Source organism: Bombus bifarius, unplaced genomic scaffold (assembly GCF_011952205.1).
Source record: "Bombus bifarius isolate JDL3187 unplaced genomic scaffold, Bbif_JDL3187 scf7180000007973, whole genome shotgun sequence".
Classification (NCBI taxonomy): Eukaryota; Metazoa; Arthropoda; class Insecta; order Hymenoptera; family Apidae; genus Bombus; species Bombus bifarius.
Window position 1 is genome coordinate 5,614,142 of NW_022884359.1, and position 23,472 is coordinate 5,637,613.

General features: G+C 34.7%; 1 protein-coding gene across 2 annotated transcripts in view; it reads right to left on the bottom strand.

Moving 5' to 3' along the window:
- Positions 1-23,472, bottom strand: part of LOC117215726 (tyrosine-protein kinase transmembrane receptor Ror) — a 351,580-nt gene that overhangs the window by 46,977 nt on the left and 281,131 nt on the right. For both annotated transcript variants that reach the window (XM_033462154.1, XM_033462162.1), the window contains exons 2-4: positions 13,445-13,538; positions 1,143-1,353; positions 497-656 (exon numbers count right to left, since the gene is read on the bottom strand). In XM_033462154.1, coding sequence (XP_033318045.1) covers positions 497-656; positions 1,143-1,353; positions 13,445-13,538 — 465 coding nt within the window. The remainder of the gene's footprint in view (positions 1-496; positions 657-1,142; positions 1,354-13,444; positions 13,539-23,472) is intronic.

Sequence of the window (23,472 nt, forward strand, 5' to 3'; positions counted from 1 at the left end):
GCTTTTCTTCGTCATCATAGATACTTGTTCGAAATCGTGAAACGTTTACCCACGGACTGAATTCGAACTCTCCGATTGAGGAACAAAGATACAAATACATACATATTTAGTTTGATGCAAACAAATAGTTTCACTGATGATCGTGTTTGTAGAAGAAAGCTAAAATAAATCTAGTTTTTCGTATCAATACAATTGAATTTTGTCAGTGTTATCAATCTTTTATTCTTTAAATTTTGCCCTTTCGAGTTTTAATCTTGGTTTTATTTCTTTCGAATTTTAGTTTTTGATCTGGTTGCAATTTTAATCTCGTTTCTAATTGTTCGTTATTCTAGCTGATTTCATATTTCTATTATTGAATGCTTTGTTAAGTGACAATACTCCTATATCTTTCAAGTAAGTTTAAACAAAGATCTAGTAAATAATTGTTGAATAATTATTATTGGTGGATAGTTGTACAAATATTTGGTAGGATATTTTTAATTCATATTTGACTCACCGTGTCTGCTTTTGGACGAATCGACGCGAAGGGTTCCTTCGCTTTGGATCTGATCCTTCCCATTCGTTACACGACAAGCATAGAACCCTATGTCAGAGACATCTAAGTTGACGATTTTTAGGCGGCTTCCGGCGATGTTCTTCGCAGCATGTTCATGTGTCTGAGGAATACAAATATTTTCTCTTTTTTTTCCTATTCACATTACATATATATGTATAATAAAACATATTTAATAAACAATAACATAAAACAAGGCTAGAAATAGTAAAATATTTTTGATGTTATTTCAAGATATTTTATCTAGTATAAACATGATCTATACTTTGGTACAACGTACTCCATCTACATAGGTATTTCTACATCTCATATACATACATACATATTTCTGCATTTGGCCAATGTAAAGCACAAATTTTTAACTCTCCTGTTCTCACTGTAGTCTCATGGGTACATGTTTATAATTACGAAAGTTAGAATGTTATTCTCATTAGAAGTTACGTGTAAAATTGCAAATATTCCTAAAAAGTCCTTTTATTGTATAATGTTAGGTTATTTGTACGAATTTTTTATTTGCCGTTTATTTCGTATTTATAATAGGAGGAAAAATTAAAGGTAAATATTTGTCATTAATAAATGTTGATATTACCTGCGCAGGTATCTTCTTTATAGTGATCTTGGGCCGCTTTTCTTCGAGAGGTGCTTCGTTCTTGTACCATTTGATTCTAGTTGGCGGAGGATCGCCGACAACCTCGCATCGCATGTGCACTACACTACCGGCATCTCTCGAGATATTAGTCAAAGTGCGTATGAACTTTAACGTGCCACTTTTGGCTCCAGATACAGCTTCCATGTCAGTTCTATAAAGTAAAAGAACAATAAATTAAAACACTTCATATACGATCAAAATAAAATATTCTTATATCTCTGACGAGGTAAGTATCACTAATATGTTACCAAACATTATGATGTTTAAATATTTCAAAATAACAGATCGGTATTTAACTTCGTTTATTTCCTTAGATGAAAGGTCTTATAAAATGTATAACTTTATAAATACTTTTAAATAAACCACCATTTTCTATCGTTATAAAATTGCAGAATAGTATTAGGCTGAATAATAATTTATTAGATCGAGTAGCAAATTCAGTCGTGTTTCCTCAAAAGAGTACGTTGAGCGCTGTTAATTAAGTCTTTAAACAACTTTTATAGCATTCTTCGAAATGGTATAGAATATATGCAAATGATATATATATATAGTAAAAAGTGAATAAATTTATTAATCAACCCAAAGTAGTATTCTACGTAGAATATTGTAAAATATTGTATATTTAATTCGTGATGTTTGCTGCGCCAGCGAAAATGATAATAACCAAGGTTACGCCATTAATCATTCTTTAATATGATTTTAAAAAGTAAACTCCGGCAAGTATACGCTGATGATACATGTTTTCCGAGCACCCGTTGGAGTGCTCTCATTGAAATGTATGAGCAACATGTTGTCGCGAGAAATGGACCAAAGAACGCTCAGGACACACGGGTTAAATTTTTTATCAGTCAACAGTTTACATGCTCCGTTTAGCATGATTACAGGCGTAGAGTGAAGCGACATATCAAAAATTCAACGATTATTATACCTTGTATTTGGATTTTTACAACGTGTAAAGCCCTGGCGCGGGAAAACATTTTCCACCATGACTGGATATTTGTTACGATGCCTCTTACACAAGCATATTACAAGCGTTGCCTGGAAGCATTTATTAAAATGCACAATAAATCGTGCCGCTTAAAAATATTTCGTGTTTTAAAAGCCGCGTAATGGCATATAATATTATAGAAAAAAAGGAAAAATAAAAAATAAAATGGATACACGAAGTAGGTTGTAAAATTAATATAAAAATAAAATCGAGTTGCTGAAATTAGAATTTTCGAAAATAGATATGTAATTTGAAAGACTTCGATTTTCAACGAATTTTGTTAAAAAATGAAAACAGTAAATAGGTAAATAAGTTAAAAGATAAATTGCTGCAATTAAAATTTTAGGGAACAAATGATAAAATTGAAATACTTAAACTTTGAATTATTTTTATTAAAATATGAAAAATATGTATATGTAGGTCTGTTCGTCTGTTTCGATCTAAATTATTCGTTAAAGGAAAAGATATTTTATATTTTTCTTTTTTAATAATCTTTTAATGTATACATTGTTCGATATTGTCAATATAACACATCAGTCTAAAAAATATTTTTATACTTCTAATATTATGTAATAGAAAATAAGTGAACTTTCGTATCGACGTTATACAACAGGCTGACAAATCAAATAAATTGCACGGAGAAGATAAATGCCAAAGACCGAGATTTTTGTAAAATGCATAGTACACTATGTTACTTTAAATATTTCATTCCTAAAATATCATATGAAAAGGGAAGTAATTTAATTATCTAGATTATGAAATAAAAATAAATTTTGATACAATTAAAAGTTATCGAAATAGAGCGTACATAGGGTGACAAGTATTCAAAGAACAAATTAACTAAATGCCAAATTTTCTCTTTCAAACTTCATCGCAGGTATTATTGCGAAATATAAATAATTATTGGGAAATATTCCGTAAATTCTTTATTTGAAAATGCCTTGCGTTTTAATAACGATAAATCGATAATATCCAAAGCGCATTGCACTGTAGATTGCATAGTACGTTGTATTGCAGCAGGATTTTAAAAAATCCAAGGAGATTCCAATCGAAGAAGATGCAGATGAGCAAAATAACGGGCAAAATCAAAGTTCCTATAGCATCTAGAATTTTCTGGAGATAATTTTCCTCGAGATCTAATCTTGTAAAGAATGCTTCGATTAAAAGCTTGCTTAAAATTTATACTTAAAATTTCCCAAACGAATCTATTTCTTGTTCATAAGGTACAAGTTCATAAATCATACTGTATTAAATTTTTATTTAAAAAAAAGTGAAGAAAAATACACAATTTTTCTCCTCTATTGGCTATCTCCGTTATATTTCACGCAGACGAAATTCAATTCGAGATCCATTGGCATAACGTGGACGGCAAATTTCTCGATGTGGCAGGGTTAAATTTAATCCGGCTCCAATAACCGAAACACAAAATCCACTTGAACTACCCACTCTCTCATACTCTGCTGTCACATTAAATCATAGTTATCTAACCATGCCAATGAGACTCAATTGATTCATTGTTCGATGCTGTGAAACAAAAGAACTAAAACAAAAGTAAAGAAGGGAGAGAAACAAAGAGAATGTGCTTTCGAGTAAAAGTGCGTTTCGATTAAGCGAACGAATGCTTGTTGCCTACTTTAGTAAAATTAATGCAGTCCACACACTTCTGTTTAAAAGCTTTAAAACACCTTCTGTCTTTTATAAAACTTCGATATTTGATGCAGATTCCTAAGCTTGAAGCGTGGATATACTTTTTAGTAAAATTCATGATACACTCGCGTCTGATACTTTCTTTATCGCATAATGTATCCTGTTAGGCGACATCTCTATATGGTTTGATAATTACATAACTTTCCGTAATTTTCATGCAAATATAGATACCGTTCTAAGATTTTTGAGCGACGATGTACATTGTACGAACACGCGGGAAATTATAAATTGTTAAGGTTTATAATTGTTACGACGACGTGAATGCATGAATCACTATACATTTCCTATTTTAAAATCTACCACGTGAGCAGTACATATTTAATAATTATAATTATATGATTATATGAGAAATCTAGATGAAACCTAGATTTTTTTTAGAAATTTTTCAACGTAGTTATAGCATCACACCACTATTTTAATGCGCCGTGAAACAGTTAAAGTGTAAACGACGAATTGGCGATTGTTCGTTTATTTGCTAATCGTACGTACGAATTCTCTTAGAATGCACTAAAAATACTCCAAAAATGTTTGCTCGATTCTTATAAATACATTTGCGAGCAATTTTCTCGCTGGGCGTTTACATTAAACGAGCACGAACGAATGCTGTTGCTTTCATTTTATGTTCCTGCTCGTTTAAACGCACCTTGATAGACACAGAGAGCACTAACACGAAACGGACCAGTGTCCCTGACGGATTTTTATGCAACGGCGATCCCACGTCAGATGCCCTCAGGGCGGTCAGCGTTTCCACCCACATGCAGATCGATCTCTGCAGCCACTTCGTGTAACCTCGCCGCTAACAATGTAACTTGAAGGGGATCGTTAAAAGCAGCCAAGTTTTCGGCCTTTGAGTCGCTCAGCTTGAAAGTTTCGCCCGATTGGCGAAGGAATTTTGATTATGTCGATAATGTGAAGGAGAAGCGAAAAGGGAGCTATGTTTCTTTCTCGCAGAAATTCGTGTTTATAAAGGCCACACGCTTTCTGTTGCTTCGTATTTTGTCTTTTGCATTTTATCGTATTAAAAAGTATATTGTCATAAAAATATACTCTTATTATGCATCCAAAAAACAATTCCCCTAGAAAGAAAATTGTACGTTTTTGATGGATTAGGTCGAAAGAGACTGTATGTTAAGAGATCACTAAAGAAAGAGAATACGAACCAGAAAACATTGTAAGAGGATCTGTAAGGGAATAATATTTCCGCGTGTGTCTCTTGTCTCGATCAAGCGGGCAAAGACGATGAAATCTTGGCTAGTCCATTTCCAGAAACACTCGAGTAAATAGCGCGACCCTGGTGATCGTACATCACCAGGGCGATAAGGGAAAGTTCTGGCCATGCATTATTTCGCGGCGCGCCACCACGCGAAAGGGCGAGAAGAATAGGGTGCCGGTCCATTAACATATTCATACTTAATATTCCAGTCGCAACGTCGCGCGACAACGTCCGCCGTGCCGGATTTATATTGCCCTAATATACGCGATTACTTTCTCCCCCGTGCGTCGAGATCTACCGGAAGTCACGATTGATTGCGACTTCCACTAGAGCCCCGTGCATCCTCCTTCGTTTACGGACACGTATCTTCGAGATGGAAGTGGTTAAAAGAAAGATTACGGCAGTTTGTTTTACACTGACAATGAGAGATACACTGCTGCTTAGAATTATTCGAACGACTGGAAAGATCGATGAATTTGAATAATTGCAATTTAAGACGGTCATCGACGATTCTCTTACGTTTTCCACAAATTTGAGAAACTCGTTAATAATAAAGAGAATGATCCGAGAAGGCAGCTGTATGAATGAAGTATCGCCAGGGATGGAGTATAAATTTCGCTTTCGGCAACGATATATTCAACACGCGACACTCTATTTCCCTTGTACGAGTTACAGTCAAAATTTATCCTCAAGTTTCGCCCTTTCAAGCTCGATGCATCTGCTTAAACGAGATCCTTCGCTAATACAACGACGAATGACGATCATGTAAAGGGCTTTTCAATTCGTGTGCACGTCAGATGCACAGAGTTTGTCTTGGAAACATGAAACTAGGTACACAGAGTCGATTGTTGTTTCCCTTGCGATTAATTAAACTGCAGCCTGCTCGAAAATTCCATCGTTCGTTCCTTTGTTTTCGCAACAACACCGGTTTCGGATCCAGTCAATTCTCGTTCCGATCAATCACGGCGTAGCCGCTGTTTTGCTGTTTCAAAAGTTATCGCGTAAAATTCGATTGAAAAGGAAAAAGAGACAGATTAAACCGTACAATTTTTAAACGTTCCAGACGGAACGGTTAATCGAATCCATCGCCTAGTTCCGTTTGCCTTTCTGGTCTCACGATCAATTTGAAATTTAATCGAATCGTGTACGATCAGGTTAATGAATTTTTCAATTTATTACCGCGTCGTTTCCACGTTTCTTTGCTGTGGTTAATGGAAAATTGATTTCGTTGATCCGATGCACTTTCAGTTCTTGATTTTGCCAAGTTTCAATCGCCAGTTTAACATGCGAATATGTTTTTGTTTATTTTATTATTATCTTTGGTTTTGAAATTTTTCAGCTCTTCCTGTGCTATTCGAAGTTTTGGTAAATAATATACGAGTGTTTTTCGCAGTCAGTAAAATGCTATAGGTTCATATGTTCGTTAAAATGCTTTTTCTTTCTTAAAATAAATTAGATAATAGGAATTTTAACGTTTCAGTATTTTTGTCAGTTATTAATGTTTCAAATGAAAGCAGTATATATAAAGTCGAAACGCAGACATTTGTACATAAAAGATATCTCTGGCCATTAAAATAAAACTAATCGATCAATCTTATAAGATATTTTCAATCGATACAATTGTCGACCTGTCGAATAAAATGGAATATCTAAAATTTTCATATAGACATACACAGTACATTAGGTATTACAGTTTTCGACGGTTGAAATGAAATCATCAAATTCTTGAAATATACGCGTTTCTATATAAAATTTCGCAATCACTCGTATAAAATTATTAACGCTGAAACGCACTCATATAAAATAAAATGTGTGCTTTATATTCTAAAATACTCGTGTCTCTACATAAAATATATCAACCCGTATCGAAAAATATCAGTATAAAATAAAATAACGTACCTCTTGAAATAAATCTGAAAATCTCTTATTCTATTTGTATTGTATTTCCTTTATAATGGAAAACATTAAATAAAGTAAAACTCGTTACGATTCTCCCATAAATACTAAAAATAGATATGCTAATATTTATACAAGGCAGTATAGACAACGTAAAAGAAATTCAATTCCAAAAGGTTTAATAAAAATATCAGCCTCTTAAAAACCTAATCTCCTTAATCTTAAAAACTCCCTCCCTCCCTTTTTCTCTCTCTCTCTCTCTCTCTCTTTCTCTCTCTCTCTCTCCAAAATAGCTTTCAATTATCTAAGCAAAATTATCAACGTTCCAGAAAGGCAGTCACGCCCTTACAATATAATCAGAATTCTCGATCTGTCGCATAATTACCAACGATACTGATGTATATTCGAGCGACTAAAACAGCTACTAAGGCCAGTAATATCGTCCATCAAGCATCACGAAACTGTCACAGTAGCCCATAGCCGTTCTTAGGTATCGAGCAAGTGGAGCGCACTGTTACGCAAACCGGAAGCTACCCCTTGGCGCGCAGAGGCAATCACCACGTTTGCCAAGGCATGCGTGTGCGTGTTCCTCGTTCGACACAAGGACACGCGCGTCCACTCGTGTACGCACGTGTTTACACACTGGAACGTGATTGCATACGACCGTGGCGAGTAACTAACCCCCGTTGGTTATTGAATATAAATCAAGCTATGATCACTAAGTCATCGGCAAGTTCCGGTGCACCTGTGGCCTTCAGGGTTAACCGTTCTTGACCCACGAATCGTTTAAATTGTGTAAAATGATAATAACCCTTTACAGAAATCGTGTTTGTTCTGTTTCCGGTAAAGAGTATGATTTTGATCGCTTTGTGAAAAGAACGAAGAGTTATGTTAAATAGAGGAAATCGAATTGAAAGTTTTCCTTCTGAACATTCCTACAGTTGCAAACTATTCATTTTCGAAATACACGATTCTATCTCTTTTTATCTAAGTAGGAAAAATGTAGTAAAAAGAAAGTAATTTTCGGAATCCTGCCATTTTCTAAAACATTTATGTTTTTATTTAATCAAATCAAAGATGAATTGCGGATGCGTGGGCGCTGAGATGAAACATTAATTCCGAATGATTGTGTATGCCACGCTTTTGAATTTTTACGTTTTTTGGAATTTTTTTCAATTTTTCTTCCAATTCTTGAAGCATGTCGAAGAGAATAAAACTAGTTGTTATTTTAAGTAAAAGAAGTACTTTAAGTGCGTCAAGCGCTTATATCACAGGTAAATCAAATTAGACAGAACTTTCCATATAAATAATTAAATAGTGATTTGCTTGTATATTTAAGTGGAGAGAATAAAAAAGCGTTATTCAATTTTATAGGTTGTAGTGAATCCTTTCTCAAATCAAATGTTCATATAGCAAACTAATATTATATATTTCTATCCCAGTTTCTTCATCTTTATATTATCAATAAAATGTTCAACTAACTCGAAACACCTAAAGGTTCTAACTTCCTATATCACAAACGTAACAAACCTGTATTATAGCGTCTAGACAATCTCGTCAAACCTTTGCTTTATTTCAAAACCTTAAGATCAACAGAAAATCGTCGTGATTTTGTCGAATAATCGCGTTTAATCGTGTCTCGTCAACGTCGTCGGCAACTCGCTATACTTTCTTTTATTTTTCCCTGGCTAACCATCCCTTTTTCCACGTCTCGGTCGATTTTACGCGCTGCCATTAGAGGATCATCAAATTACAGGGGATTAAGGGGGAGGGGATGGTGGAGAACACGAGGACAAAAAGTTACGCCCGCGGAAGTTTCGCAAAATTGAAATCACCGGTGCATGCATTAACGACGTCCCGACCGGTTTTCAACGTCAAACGACACGGGACGAAATTAACAGCGCTCGCGAAATTCGCCGTAAGGGTGACACAGGATTGGCGGAGGTCTGGAAAAAGACCTGGCCAGTTCCTCCGTGTGTTTACCATGCAAAGTAATTCTATGCATTTTGAGGAGGCGGCGTTTTCGTCAGTACGTTCGTGGTGTCGCCGCGGCTCTTGCTCTCGTAACTGGCGAAATCTCGATAAACGCGGGAAAATCGTGGAAAGAGTGGAAAGAGTAACTCCTGTTTTATATTCAAAGTTCGGGAATTTCGAACGAATGCGCTGTTGCTGCAAGAGATATCGGAGAAGGGCTCTTTGCTTTTTCATAGCGATTTCTGATAAACAACGACGAATGTTAGTAATAGTTTGCGATAGACGTAAATATTTATAAAAATATGAAAAATTAAACTAACTCGCTTGCTCTTCGAGCTCTAAACTTTTCAATCAATACACGATCAATGAATACATGATTAATACATTAAAACGTTAAAACGTTGTTACTAGGAATAAACGTCAAGTATAATTGCCAAGAATAATCAACAGTTTGCACAGTCATCATATAGCGAATTTTGAGATATTTTAACAAACTAAAATTACCGAGCTAAACATGTTCTGCATAGTACATGGCATCTAATTAGATTCAAGGTAATATCACGTATATAATAATCAATTGTGTAATTATGTTTCTGTCTCGATAAAACAAAACATTAATATTGGCAAAAAGTCTCGTATAATTAAAATAATTGCAAAAGCGGAAATACCAATCATTTTGATGTAGTTATTTGTTTCTTATCAATTCAATATATACTGTTGAAAATTGTGGATCTTAATCGCCGAAATAAAAGTAAAGGAACACTAAGGTTACACTTAGAATTCATATTAAAATAGTTTTAGATTTAGTTAATAAAGGATTTCCAGGATCTTCCTGGATATACATTTGCACGCGTCTCAGCACTTTCTTTGTCTCCATCTTCCATATCACACTGCCAACGGAACAGTTACATTCATCTGTTTTTCGAGACGCTGTGCACACACATACTTCCATACACTCGTATTCACATAAGTGTGTCACTACTACGTGGCTAATCTAGTCTAGCACACAAAATTATACACATCTCAATATATATCTATTTCTAATAAATTTCTTTAAATTATCCTAAGAATTTTATGAATTTTGTGAAAATGTCTTTGAACATGTTTCACCGTTGCATATCTTATCACTCGTGTATTATACAGCAATAAATATATCGCTCGGAAAAATGCTACCCAAAGAATATGATATCAACCCTTTCAGCATATAGCTAAATGCAGTAGAAATAGATATACACGATGGTTGATTTATCGTTTCAAAGTATTAAATTTCTTTGAATCGTTCTTCTAACAAATTTAACACGAGTTTTGATAATATTCATCCGATTTCAAAATTAACCTACTTATTGACAGCCCTCTACAAGGTTGGCTTATGAAATATTATCGATATGCTCGACGTAAAATCGTGGAATATGCCGATCAGAATTATCGTTGGGGAAAAATTACGTTCAGGCGAGGTAGGGATGAGTGAAATTTTCCATCGGAAATGTAGATGTGGAATTAAAAAAAGGGGGACGAAGGCCGGAGGAGAGCAGAAAAGGGGAGGATTTCATGGGTTCGCATGATGGAAAAGCGAGCGCAGGGGATGCCGCGGGGCTTAATAAGGAAGCGGCTCGATTGGTTCGATTCGAAAGCTAATAATGCCACTTCCCGTGCGTCGTAGAACATGGAAAGCTGTGGGCGTGATTAAATTTGAATTCTCTACTTCGTTTCTGACAAGCTAATTCCCGTCGATAGAGCTAATTCTGACATTCCGAAGATTCGAACCTCTTCTTTTAGGAATTTTATCCTGTTAGCTATCGCGTGTTACGGATTTCGGAAACGAAAGATTCAGTCAGCAGGCACGATGTGTACGTTCGACCTGCTGAATTAATTTTTTGATAATAGACTTTTCCATTTTCTTTTCTCCATGCATACGTCCTATGTAATTTGCACAATCACATGACCATAGATCTGCACGAAATTACGTTTTTATTTTAACCAAAGTTAATATTAATTTTATGAGCAGCATCTGCATATTTTCAGCGAAATAAAAGATCTGAAATCTACTATTTTACCAAATTTGATAGTTGTAGTATAAATAATACGATTTTCCTCACATATTCTTTATCTTAACCAATCGAATTGTTCCACTTGGCTGTTTTCCATACACATACGCTCCATGTGATTTACATGGCTATATAATGACGGCGATAATGCGACGAACGTGATTGAAATTACGTGTCGTAACCGATCTAAGCGAGAGCATTATGGTTACGATATCGTGTGTGCCACGGGTCGCCGACTTTCAGCCAACTACATTATTCCCGAACGCCACGTGCCTCCATTAATATTGATGCACGCCCGATTCTCTTGCAACCCCTTTCTACAAGGGGTTTGTTGACGAGGAAAGCTGACAGAGATGCTGCCAGACGTTGCTGCGACACATCTTTCTCCATCGAACAAGAAGCAAATAATCTAACTTAAATGACCAACTAATCTTAAGGAAGTTAAATTAACAATAAATTCCCTATTGAATTACCTTATCGTCATCGCTGTCATCTTACATACATTGGCATACAATACAAAAGTATTCCGACATTCCTTTTATATGTATATTATACAAAACATTTTGTAATCTCATTAGCATTGTAAGTTTCAGTAACTTCGAAAGCAAAATATTTGTTATCAGTTAAGATAAACTTAACTAATCTAGAGTGAAATACTGTAAGCTACAAGTACATCTAAATTCGCCCAGAAATGCTGACTTGACGGTAATCCTTGGTCGATTTGGCCTTGCTCGATCATTTGCATGGTGACTTTAAAACGTTGTTCCCGGGACAAGAAACGTAGGTGGGGTACAAAACCGATCCCTCAAGCGAGGTTAAACGTTGCATTATTTATAGAAACCTTGTGAACGCCTAATCCCTGTCTGAGACGGTCTTCTGACTGCTTTAAAGCTGCCAAGCGAAGGAAGTGACGTAACGGTGTGGGCGCGTCGGACTGTTAACGATTCATCGACCGCCATACCTTCTCTCAGCGTTTTAACACCTTTTCCAATGTTGCGCTAGGGTGAACTTGTAAGCATGCATACAGCCTCATGTATCTAGAATTTAATTCTGCGTGGGTAACGATCGACGCTGTGTTCGTTGATTGACGATGATTCATACGAGGATCGTTGAAGTTTGTTAGGTTATCGGTTTAGTTTGGTTTATTTTGATGAGTTGCAAATGGAATCGTATTGTTTTACGAAATCGGTAGAAATAATGAGATTATACTGATAATATTGTATTGTATAGCTTTATTTTTGAAGACAGACTTTACAAACATTCTATCATTACTAGAATTTTATAAAGTTTCAATAAAATTTCTCTAATATTTTTCCCAAATTTTATCCTCGTTAGCAGCGTAAAATGGAAGATAAGTTGGGGAAAAAGCAATTCTTCAGAATATCCAAATTGTAAAGAATTGAAAATATACCAAGAAAAATGTAATATGCGCAGGTGAAAAGTATAGCAGAAGAGTACAAAACAATTTATCGCATTGTTAGATGAATTTCGTTACTACAAAACAATTCCATAGCGCATTTAACAATTTCACAAATAAATATCATGTAATAATTATCTTGTAACTTTTATGTACATTTTCAGATTTAGTTCGAACTATATAACACGCATAATTTATTTATGAAAGGTTCTTACAATAAATATTTAAATACGTTCACAGTCGTCACCCCACACCTCAATATTTTTCAACTAAACGAATTTTCAATTGGACATCTGTAGACAGTTGACTTTGGAAACCTCTTCTTTGAAAAACATCCTTTCTTTTTTGTATAACCGTATATAACCGAAATTTTCATGGAAAAAAATGCCAACGGTAAAGTGTTGGCGATCGCGCGACCTGACGTGTAAAAGCCAGAAAATTGATCCCCTGTTACATAATTTTCACGTGTTACGTGTTCGTTGTAAAGAACGCTGAAATTTTAACCCGTTGCCGTCCTTTAATAAACGATATTTACGATCGCTGGCGGTGTACGCGTGAAACTTTCGCGAGTCCGAAACCACGTTTCATCGCGAATGTCGGCGAAATTAATACGTTTTTACTGCACCTTTGTTTTCCCGCGGTATTCGTTTCTTATAACGGAATATTTGTTATTAATAAACAATGTATATATATACAATATTAAATTATTAAATTAAATATATAAAATATTCAATTGCAGTAAATTGTAATAATAATAAACTTATGAAACTTGAATTTCAATTTAATTTGTTTCGTTTATAGTGCCACAAAGATTGACGTGAAGTAGTTTAAAATTTTCCGCCATCTATAAATATTTGAGAAAATAAATTGGCTGACACAGTTATTAGTAATATTCTTTAAATATTTCTGAAATTTATTCTAATGTATTCATCACAAAATCAGCATTAGATAAGGAAATAATTACCGATATCAATTAAGAAAAAAGAATATTTGATTACGTACCCGTTGGATGTTGCATCATACACGTCATTATAATCTTCGTCAGTGGTGTAATCCTGAACGTTTGGATCTAAATTTTCGACGTCGCCATTTTCACCTGTGCAACAATATTTCTTTATAAGTATGTATATCGAATGAATTTACATAAGTTAAAACACAAAATAATGTTTCATGTGTATTATAAAAGCTTATAGACGAAAGAGGAGCAAATTAAAGTACATGGCGTAAATTAGAGTATTATGTAATTATAATTTATTTTTATTTATTTATTTATATCACGATATATTACGACCGTCATTACATACATATAATTAAGATATCTATGTATAATATACGATAAAGTGAAGATACTGAGAAATACTTAAATTAGTAGAATATTTCAATTCTTAAATTATTCAACAAGTTAGTCTATATACATGAAAAACATAATATAATGTTGCTTAGACTATTTTAGCCTGAACTTCGAGAGGAGATCAGGATATGCAATTGAACTAATAAATATATGGCTAATTATACATATACAGGGTGGTTGGTAACGTGGTACAAGCGGAAAGGGGGTGATTCTACGCAAAAAAAGAAGTCGAAAATATAGAATAAAAATAAAAAAATCACCCTGTATATGTATATATATTATCTATGCAAAATGAGGATATAAAACGTCCCTAAAATGAAATAGGATCCGGTGTTCCTAACCTAAAATTAGAATTAGGTGTTCGCATTGGAATAAGACTGACTGCGAGACTTCGATCTTCGGAAGCTTGCGCTTCGTATGACGTTAGTCCTGGAACCTCAGCTTTTTAGGTTGAAGCTTTGTATCTCGTTAATTAACACCCTAAATGAGAGGTCGCCGAAGGACATTAACACGATTAATCCTAATTCTTACCAAAGCAATCTATGAGTAGGCCTGAAAATGAGTAGGCCTCAAAAGCATAAGCTCGGAGCTACAAGCATGCCAAGCACATTCGCATCTCGAGTTATCCAACTGTCTAACAACGGAACGTCCAACTACATCGAGCAACGTTGACGTTCGATGTTTCCTACACCTGCGCAAATACCACATCAACAGCCGTCCCTCGAAGGTGCAAACGACCATCCTCCAACCCCTTCGCGGTTCACGCAACACAAAACCCGATGATTCTGTCAGGGCGAAACACGATCGGCTTCTTCCGTCCAGCGTCACGTCAGTTTCAAGCAGCTAACTCTATTAGCGGTCTGATATCTTGTAGGAACGATAATAAGCCTGATGTACGATGTTAACGTCATGACGAGACGTTGAATAGAGATGGTTTATGCGAGGATAAGCTGCATTAGAACTCTATTGGGCATTCTCGCAAGTTTTGGTTACATATATTTTAATTTGTGTTTAAAGTTTAAAGTTTAAAGTAAACTTGAATCAAAATCAAATATCAAATGTTGAAGTAACTACTTCAAGAAAAACTCTACATCTTTATTTATGTATATGCGTGACCTAGAGTCTGCTATTACGCAGGAATATTCTAAATAAGGAGCGGCGCATATTATTGTACCCTTGAATATACATTATGTTTTGGGTTGCAAGGTCTAGCAACAAAGGAACACATAAACAGATTTCTATTTATGTTCCCTGTAGCCTCTAGCCCAAGCTATAAGCTTAAGTTTTTTGGTAATGTCCTTTTGTTATAAATATATGAACGTGCTCCCTATCATTCCATTGTCCAGTAATTCTAAGAGAGTAAGGATCTGAATCAGCATAAACTTATACTTATAACTTCAATTATTTCAATATACTTTTCTATTACAAATTCATCCACTTGTTCTTCGATCAGTCAACCTCAACCTCAACATCAAATATGATACTTTTTGTAACTGTATTACGATACATCGTCATTTTATTATTAACGGCTTGTTAACTACAAATTGAATGTGTAAGGAAAAATGTACGATTATTTATCGTAATTAAGGAACATTAGTTTTCGTATGAGCTTCATCAACAGGGTTACTCAAGGGAGCATTAAGCTTCAAACTGTAGCAAATGTTGCTAATTCATACATGCGATTATTCCTTGTTCAACGACTCGAATCGCCCTATAATCTACGAATCGAACTTGACATAGTGGCTTACCAGATGAGATATCACACAGAATAATCTGGATTATAATGGAATTTATCGTGGAACGATCGGTATCGTTCCCATAATCTCTGACACCGTAATCTAAATCACATCGTGATCCCTGACTGTATATACAGTGCAATAATCTGCATTATCTTATGCGTGATTTAAGCTCCCACATACATAATATCTCAAAATCAATATTGTCGTTGTTTTCATATTTCGTGTTCAAAATTATATTTTAATCGTTCAAAAGATAGATAGAGCGGCTTTATTTTTTGAAAATCGTTTAATTTGAAAACATTGAGATTTGTATAATTGACACGCAGTGTGCTAACTACGATAGTCCAAGCACCAATGTTAATATAATACTTTACTGATCAAAAGAATATATCTATTTTTTGGATTATTTTAAACCCATTCTAGACTCAATTGTGTTTTTTTATTCTTAACAAGTTTTATAAGTTTGTGGAACAAGTATGGAAGAATTTTTGTTAATATGTATGATTTTTCGTTTCAAGTATACATTAAGATATTCATTGAAATATTACAAAGTTTCTTGCTTGTAAATAGCAGAGTAAGATGGAGACTAGAGCAGAGTTAAGGATTAGAAAATTTCTTCAAAATTCAGTTAATGTTTAAGTTTCGGCTACTGTGTAATAAATGTTGAATACGAATGAGAACATATGCAAGTAGGCTAATTATCAATGTACCGATGTATCGAGATGCGGGTTTATGATAAATACATGCGTTGTATGTTCCTGTTGAATATGCAGAAGTGGATGCTAAACTCATTTGGCCTGTAGACATGGGACTACGTAATCATAAATTCATTTCTACGATCCCTGATTTTTATTTTCAACGAGGAAGAACATGAAATAATAAAGTTTCAAAAGTTCTTAAAGATACAATATTATTTAATGTCAGAAGTGTTTATTTAGATGTTCTATAGAGATGTTCTAAAGATAGTGTTCATTTTTCAGAAATCAAACAATGAATCTCGAATGAAATTGATGAGAGTTTCGTTTCTACGTAGTAGTTTATTTAAATCTCCTCTATTCATCCGGGAACTCTATATGCTTCGCATATGCCAGAATATCTTCAGTTCTATAGGAAACTCCAATTAACATTGGCATGGTGGTGCTCGTTAATCTACTAATGAGTAATTCGCCATGGGGGCTTTAATATAGATTGCAATTCGGAAGATCCACGAGACAGGGATCTGCTCGATGTTGTAGCCAGGCGCTAGGCCAAGCTATTAAATAATCGAGCGAATTATACCCCTTCCTATGGTTGCATCCCTCGGTTTCATGCTACGTCAGCCGATCAGGTGCCAAGTGCAAATTTAAACTTGCAATACTCTGTCTCCTCTAACTTGGCTTACCCTCTGACTGGAGCCGGCTACTCCTTGCGATTTCGAAGATGACATATATATTATTTTATTGATTATAAATAAGGAAATATTATCTGAACTGCTACGAATCTAATACACAGAGTGGGGAAATTTTTACTTGGAACTGCTTTGTTCACTTGGAACACATTTTTATATTTTACATTTCTTTTTAGAGACACAAAACAATTTTATTTTATTTTCAGATGAAATTATTATTTTAGTTAACATAACATTGATTATACTTAATGTAAATACGAGGAAATTTTGCATCCTAACTTTTCCTCCGTATACAGATCTGTAGTAAAGCGTCCGATTTTAATGTATAAACGAAACATATTTTGGTGTACTTAGTTTTCCCATAAATGGGTGCGTAGAGGTCATACGATTTCTTAAATAGAATCATATAATTTTTAATACTAAATATTATTTCGTAAAATTTATCGTCTGCAAGGCAAGGACAGACGTAAGGCATTATTTTCCTATGTTTGTTTTTCTTGTCACTCTTACGCTAGGTTTTACAGAATAAAATTTAGAAAATCTATTTAATTAATGGATAATTCGATATACATGGGTTAATAACTTTTCATATACATCTAAGATAATTCACCAATAATTCACATTAATAAATTAAAATCAGACACTCTGTATATGAATAAAAATTAGAAAATCTCTTTAATTAATGGTTTTTCGATATACATGGATTAATAACTTTACATATACATCTACGATAATTCACCAATAATTCACATTAATAGATTAAACTAAGACACTCTATATATGATCTTTGTTCGATCTTCAAACGTCTTCTCTCTTAAAGAGTCTGGAAATTTCGTTAAAAAGTGTAAGAATTCATACGTACAAACATTACTCTGTTTTACTAATGTTTCCTCGATTCACGGTATACAAAAAAACGAACCAAAAGTACGAAAAAGTCAGCGGTTGTTCCCTAAATCTGGCTCCTGTTTTCGAACACGACACTGGTAGAGCTCATAAAAAGTAGACATCCCGTATGATAGACGGGACTGGAAAAACGCGTACGATTCCCCGGAGTGCTGGTCCACGTAACACGCATCCAGAGAGGGCCAATAAAATCGAACGCTATTGTACTCTTCGTTTTCTTTTTGTTTGTATTTTATTTGCTCTCCTTTTCCCTCTCGCCCCTCTATCTCTGCTTATCTTTTGTTGCTGCATGGAAGCTGAGTATTTTTCGGAGAGTTAAACCGGCAACAGGAAGAGGGAATTGTTGAATGGCAACGAAATGAGGATTTAATTTTGCGAAAAGTGTTTCGCTTTTTGTTTGAATCGTGTTGCCTTTTGTGGCGGTGGATGTAAATTGTAATCGGACGATCGGAGAAGGATATTGAATTTTACGCGAGCTTTTGTGTGTTACGTTATCGCTTAAAAGTTCGGGGATCAGTTGCTCCGTGAAAAAGGAATTTGCATTTTATAATGGTGAAACGAATTGATGTTTGATGTTTTACGAGTACAATTTTAATTAACACATGTAATTACAGTAAGAAAGTTAGATCAGAATTATTATTTTATATTTATGGTAAATTACAGAAGTATCCGTACATTCGTAATTATTGAATCCAATGGTTTATTTAAATTTTCATTTATGTTATAACATGTAGAAAATGTATCACAGTCATTCTAATTTTGCTTCGAAGATGAAACTCGCATCAAGTTCTAAATATATTCTGGAATATCCTAAATAAGGAAAAATTCAAACGAAGAATAAATATAGCCATTTCCTTCCTTTCTCTCTTTGTGTTTTTATTTTCAGTTTATACATTATTACATATTATCTCAAATAACCATGCTTTTTAATAAATTTCGTTACGTGAATATCGCAAATTTAATTTCTCGAGTATTTAAAATCGGAGCTCGTTAAAACGTTCGCTCGACGAGAGCTTTAATAAACCAGAATTAAAAATGAGAATTTAATTTTTCTCTGGAAAACAAAACACGTTCGACATAGTGATAAAACAAAAGTAATAAGGAATTAGAAAAGAGTCTAGTCCATGGCTATACGCGCACAAAGTCACCCCTTTAATTCTATATTTGCAACCTAAACAAACTCGACAAAGTTTTAAAGCCCAATCATGTGTACCCAGCACTTCAAAGAGCCCTGTTGACGAGAACACGGTTACGTCAGAACATTTTTATTTATTCGTCGCTGGAAGCTGGTTACATTTTTCCTGTCCTCCCTTTCTCTCTCTTTATCCGTCGAATTTTGTTCATTCCCGGCATATACGCGGCTGGCATTTAAATCGGCGGAAAAATTCCAGGGATTCGATGGCCAGAGGTCTGGTGACATCGATAACGAGCCTTTATCTACACAGGGTGACTAGAACTTCATAGTAATAATAAATATAAACTTAAAAATAAATGAGATTTTAATTTACTGGTCGTTAGCTATAAATTTCTATATAATCATAGGATTAAAAATTATTAATAAACTGTAGATTTTTACGCAATTTCATATTGTTATTAACATAAGTAAACCTACGTAAGAATTGTTTCTCTCTGTTCACTCTTTCACTGTGAAGCTCGTACGTCGTACAAGCATACATAATTCTACCAAATGTCCAAACTGGACAAATTGTGAATGTAAAGAATTAAATAAAAAAAAAGCATACATAGAAAACTATAAATTGTTAAGATTTATAATTGTCAGAACAATGGTTATGCGAATCATTATGAATATTTTCTACTTTAAAATATACCATGTGCAAGGTACTAACTAATATTATAAATATTATCAATATTTATAGAACAGTCTGTTGTTAGATATGAAACACTTTCGAATGACCAGGAAACAGATTCTAACTGGTCTATAGTTATACTGTAAGTTTTTCCATTTTATTATTAATGACGCGAATAGATTAATATTTCATCCCCTAAGCTGCACCCCGTGTAACAAACGGGGGCGCTATTTTTCCAAGTTACCGGACCGATGCGCGAACAATTCGTTTCGAGGCCGTAAAAAACGCGAAGGTAGCTTCCGCTAGGTTTTCGCGTCGCTTGGCCGATTTGAGATTATTTAAAATGCTTGACGACTCGGTTTTCTGCCGCGTTGCGGCCTACTATTGCCGCATTAATACTTTCCAGTTCGCTGTGACGCCTGATCACGCTCCCCCAGGGCTGAATTTATTTTCGATTCGTTTGCTTCCGATACTCATCGATCATGCTACATCGTTTAATTCGGGATCAACAGAATTTCCCAACGTTTTCCATATTTTATTCGTTATTCGCTGGTAATTCGCCAACGACACATAACAAATTCGTTGAAATCTGCCTTAAAAGCGTACACATGTATATCGATCTTAAATCATTGAATATACATATCACGCGTGTGCATTAATTTTATGGATGACTCGTAACATTTCTAAAATCATTCAAGCCATTGTTATTCTACTTTTTTATTTTTTCATTAATGAATTAGTCGAATAGTTTATTCTAGTACAAAGATAGCAACAGATATATGTACAAAATCTTATCGCAATAACAGTTGCGGAAAGTTTAATAAGTGTTTTATAACAAATATGTGCGATTTTAATAACCCAATTACTCAAAAACGAGACAGATCCTTCTGTTAATTGCTTGCTTACTTGCTAATTGCTTGTTAATTGAAGTTACTCTGCTCTAAACTTCAAATGCTCCTTCCTAAGAAAAAGTATCCTAAATTTGAAATACAAAACAGTCATCGAAATAAACTGCGCCCTATTTCCAATTTATCACGATTGGACTATCCTTGCAAGCGATTCGATGTTGAACGGAACTCAAACAGCGCTAAACGACGTGCAACCACGTCGAATAAGCCTGAGGAAACTGCTCGTGACAGAGAGTAGTCCGAGGAAAACACCCCCTGGAGAGGTCCGGAGAACGCGTTTGAAAGCGATTGTCGCAGACAAGCCTAAACTTTTGCCGGGTCCACTGTTGCGGCTTCCTTCGTCGCGCGATCCGGGCCACCCCTGCAGAGAACGCTTCTCTTTAGGGTGTAATTGGCAAGTAGTGGTCTGGCGAAGTTGCCAATGCCAACTGCAACCGATCCTGAGGATGAAAAATCCGTCAACTTTCCGACGATGCAGGCCTTGGTTTGTGGCGTGGATCGTCCTCGCTAATCCTTTGAATTGGATGTTCGCCAGGATAAAGGTATGTTTCGTTGAAACCTTCAAATAGGGCTACGACTTTGTGGGATTTTTGTGTTTGGTGGAAGCTTTCGCGTTTTGAGAATTAATTTCTTATTATTGAAAGTCGAGGACGAATTTTGAATGAGACAAGCCTTATTAAACGATTTGTTTTTTGTTTCCTGAAAATCTCGATGTTTGTGAAGAGAATTTTTGATCCTTTGGAGTAAATAAAATAAATATCTTTCTACGTATAACATCATTTTGCATATACAAATTATATTATTCTATAATCAACGCTCCTCGTTTACTCAAACTTTGAAACATTTCACTAAAAAGTACCTTGCATTTACTAAATCCTCTACTTTTACATCAACTCGCGGTCCTACAAACGATTTTCACGAATAACCGTGAATCCATGAATCCCGCGGTAGAAAATTATTCTTTAAAAAATTCATCAACGAATGAAATTGCAGAGACGGGGGCGACCGAGGAGAAAAAAAGTCGGACAAATCCCGTGAGGAATGTAATCTTCGTTTAGCCGGATGATATTCGGCGGGCTGGTTGTCGAATGATCGAGACAAAATCCGAAAATCCGTGCGTACTCGCAAAAAAAGATGCGAGCAAGGCAGCCAACGTGGAAAAACAACACTCGCGGTGGAATAATAAATGCCGCGCGGATTTAAAGCGCTTGTAACGCCACTTTTAAAGCTTCTCCATCCTCCCTCGATCCTGTTTCCATTAGGAAAAGTCAGAGCTCGTCTGCCAGCTTGCAAAACGTGACTCTCTTTGTAATTGTGCGTCTGGGTGTATCTATGCTTTTCGAATGTGTGTATGCGCTCGTGTGCGTCGCGTTGGCCAAATAATTTCGCGTTGACGCTGCTAAAAGTGGTTCACGCGGCCAGGCTGTCGCTGGCACAAACGAAATTTCTTCGCGGTTGCACCACCAGCAATGGCGGATGTTGCAATTTCTGCTTGGGTTTTTCGCTGACGGTTGGTGTTATTACAGTTATTACGGTTTCTTTGAAGAGTTTGTCGAGAGGAGGATGAGTTTGGTCGCTGGACAGCGTAATTGGTAGAATTATTGCTTTTTCGTGGCTGTATCGTGTTTTCGATAAATTTTCAAATTAGATCTGACTCTGCTGCATCGTTTCCAAAGCGTAGAAATGGAATTTGTGAAAGGAAATATTGGATTTTTTTGACCGATTACTCTCCTGAAGTTTGAATTGTCGATGACCCAGGGCGCACAGTGTACAATAATATTACACGATAATATTGAAAATACATATTGTTGTATTATAAATAATGCAAATGTAATATATAGAATCATTGCAGAATGATATATTTGAATTTGAATTATTATTTATTCAATTTGATTAAATTTATTTAAATTCTAAAAAGAGCACACCTAAAGAAGAATTAAACATAAGATTGTTTATCACAATTTCTTTTATATATATTATACTAAATATTATTATATATATGAGGATTATTGCATGTTTTCTTATATATTTTATATATAATGTATTATGTATAAGTATTATATATTTTCATTTTCTCTTATATCGTATTACTTTTACCTTATATCTTGTATATGAAAATACATCATTATACATATATGTTATACACTCTCGTTTTTCCTTAAACAAGAAAAAACTTTTATTGAATCATAAAAAAGACAGTTCTTTCTTCTTGGACTACGATTGTTGACACTGTTATTGAACGTTTAGAAAAAGAATTTTGTATGGACTCTCATGGTTTGCTTAGAGACTCTTTCACTTATTTCTGGATCTCAAGATCCTTTGACTTTTCAGGATTGTGTAGTTTTAAACTCAGAATCGAACTGTTTTATACAAATAACAATGGATTTTTGTTATGGAACTACGATATATCTATGATGACAAATAACTTATCTTTTGTATGTTACATATACATATATATCTACAGACAAGCTTCCTTAGAATTGTTTCAGTAATCACTGAATACATATACGTACATTCAATTAGACAAGATTAATATTAAAATATGTAAACTAATCGTCTCTAAATGAATATTTTCACATTTTTAATAGTTTTTGCTTCAAACATATATAATGAATGTACGTAAGAAAATTCATTTTTATTTGAAAAATTTCAATAAATTTTACATCAACCTTCATTTCTACCAGTTATGTAAGAAAACCAGTGGACACACGCATATTCTCTCTCTCTCTCAGAATTATAATTTCTTCCTTCCGCAAACGAGAAATTGAATACACGGGATAATTTAAAGTCTCGTTCGTGCAAACGATTACAGAAGGACTTAAGTGGGGCCTATTGAGTCATTCGGATCGCCGTCTGTAACGCTTGAATATTCAACGCGCACGATCCATTATAGTGATGTATAGTTCTATCGTAATATTCATCGTGCTCGTTATT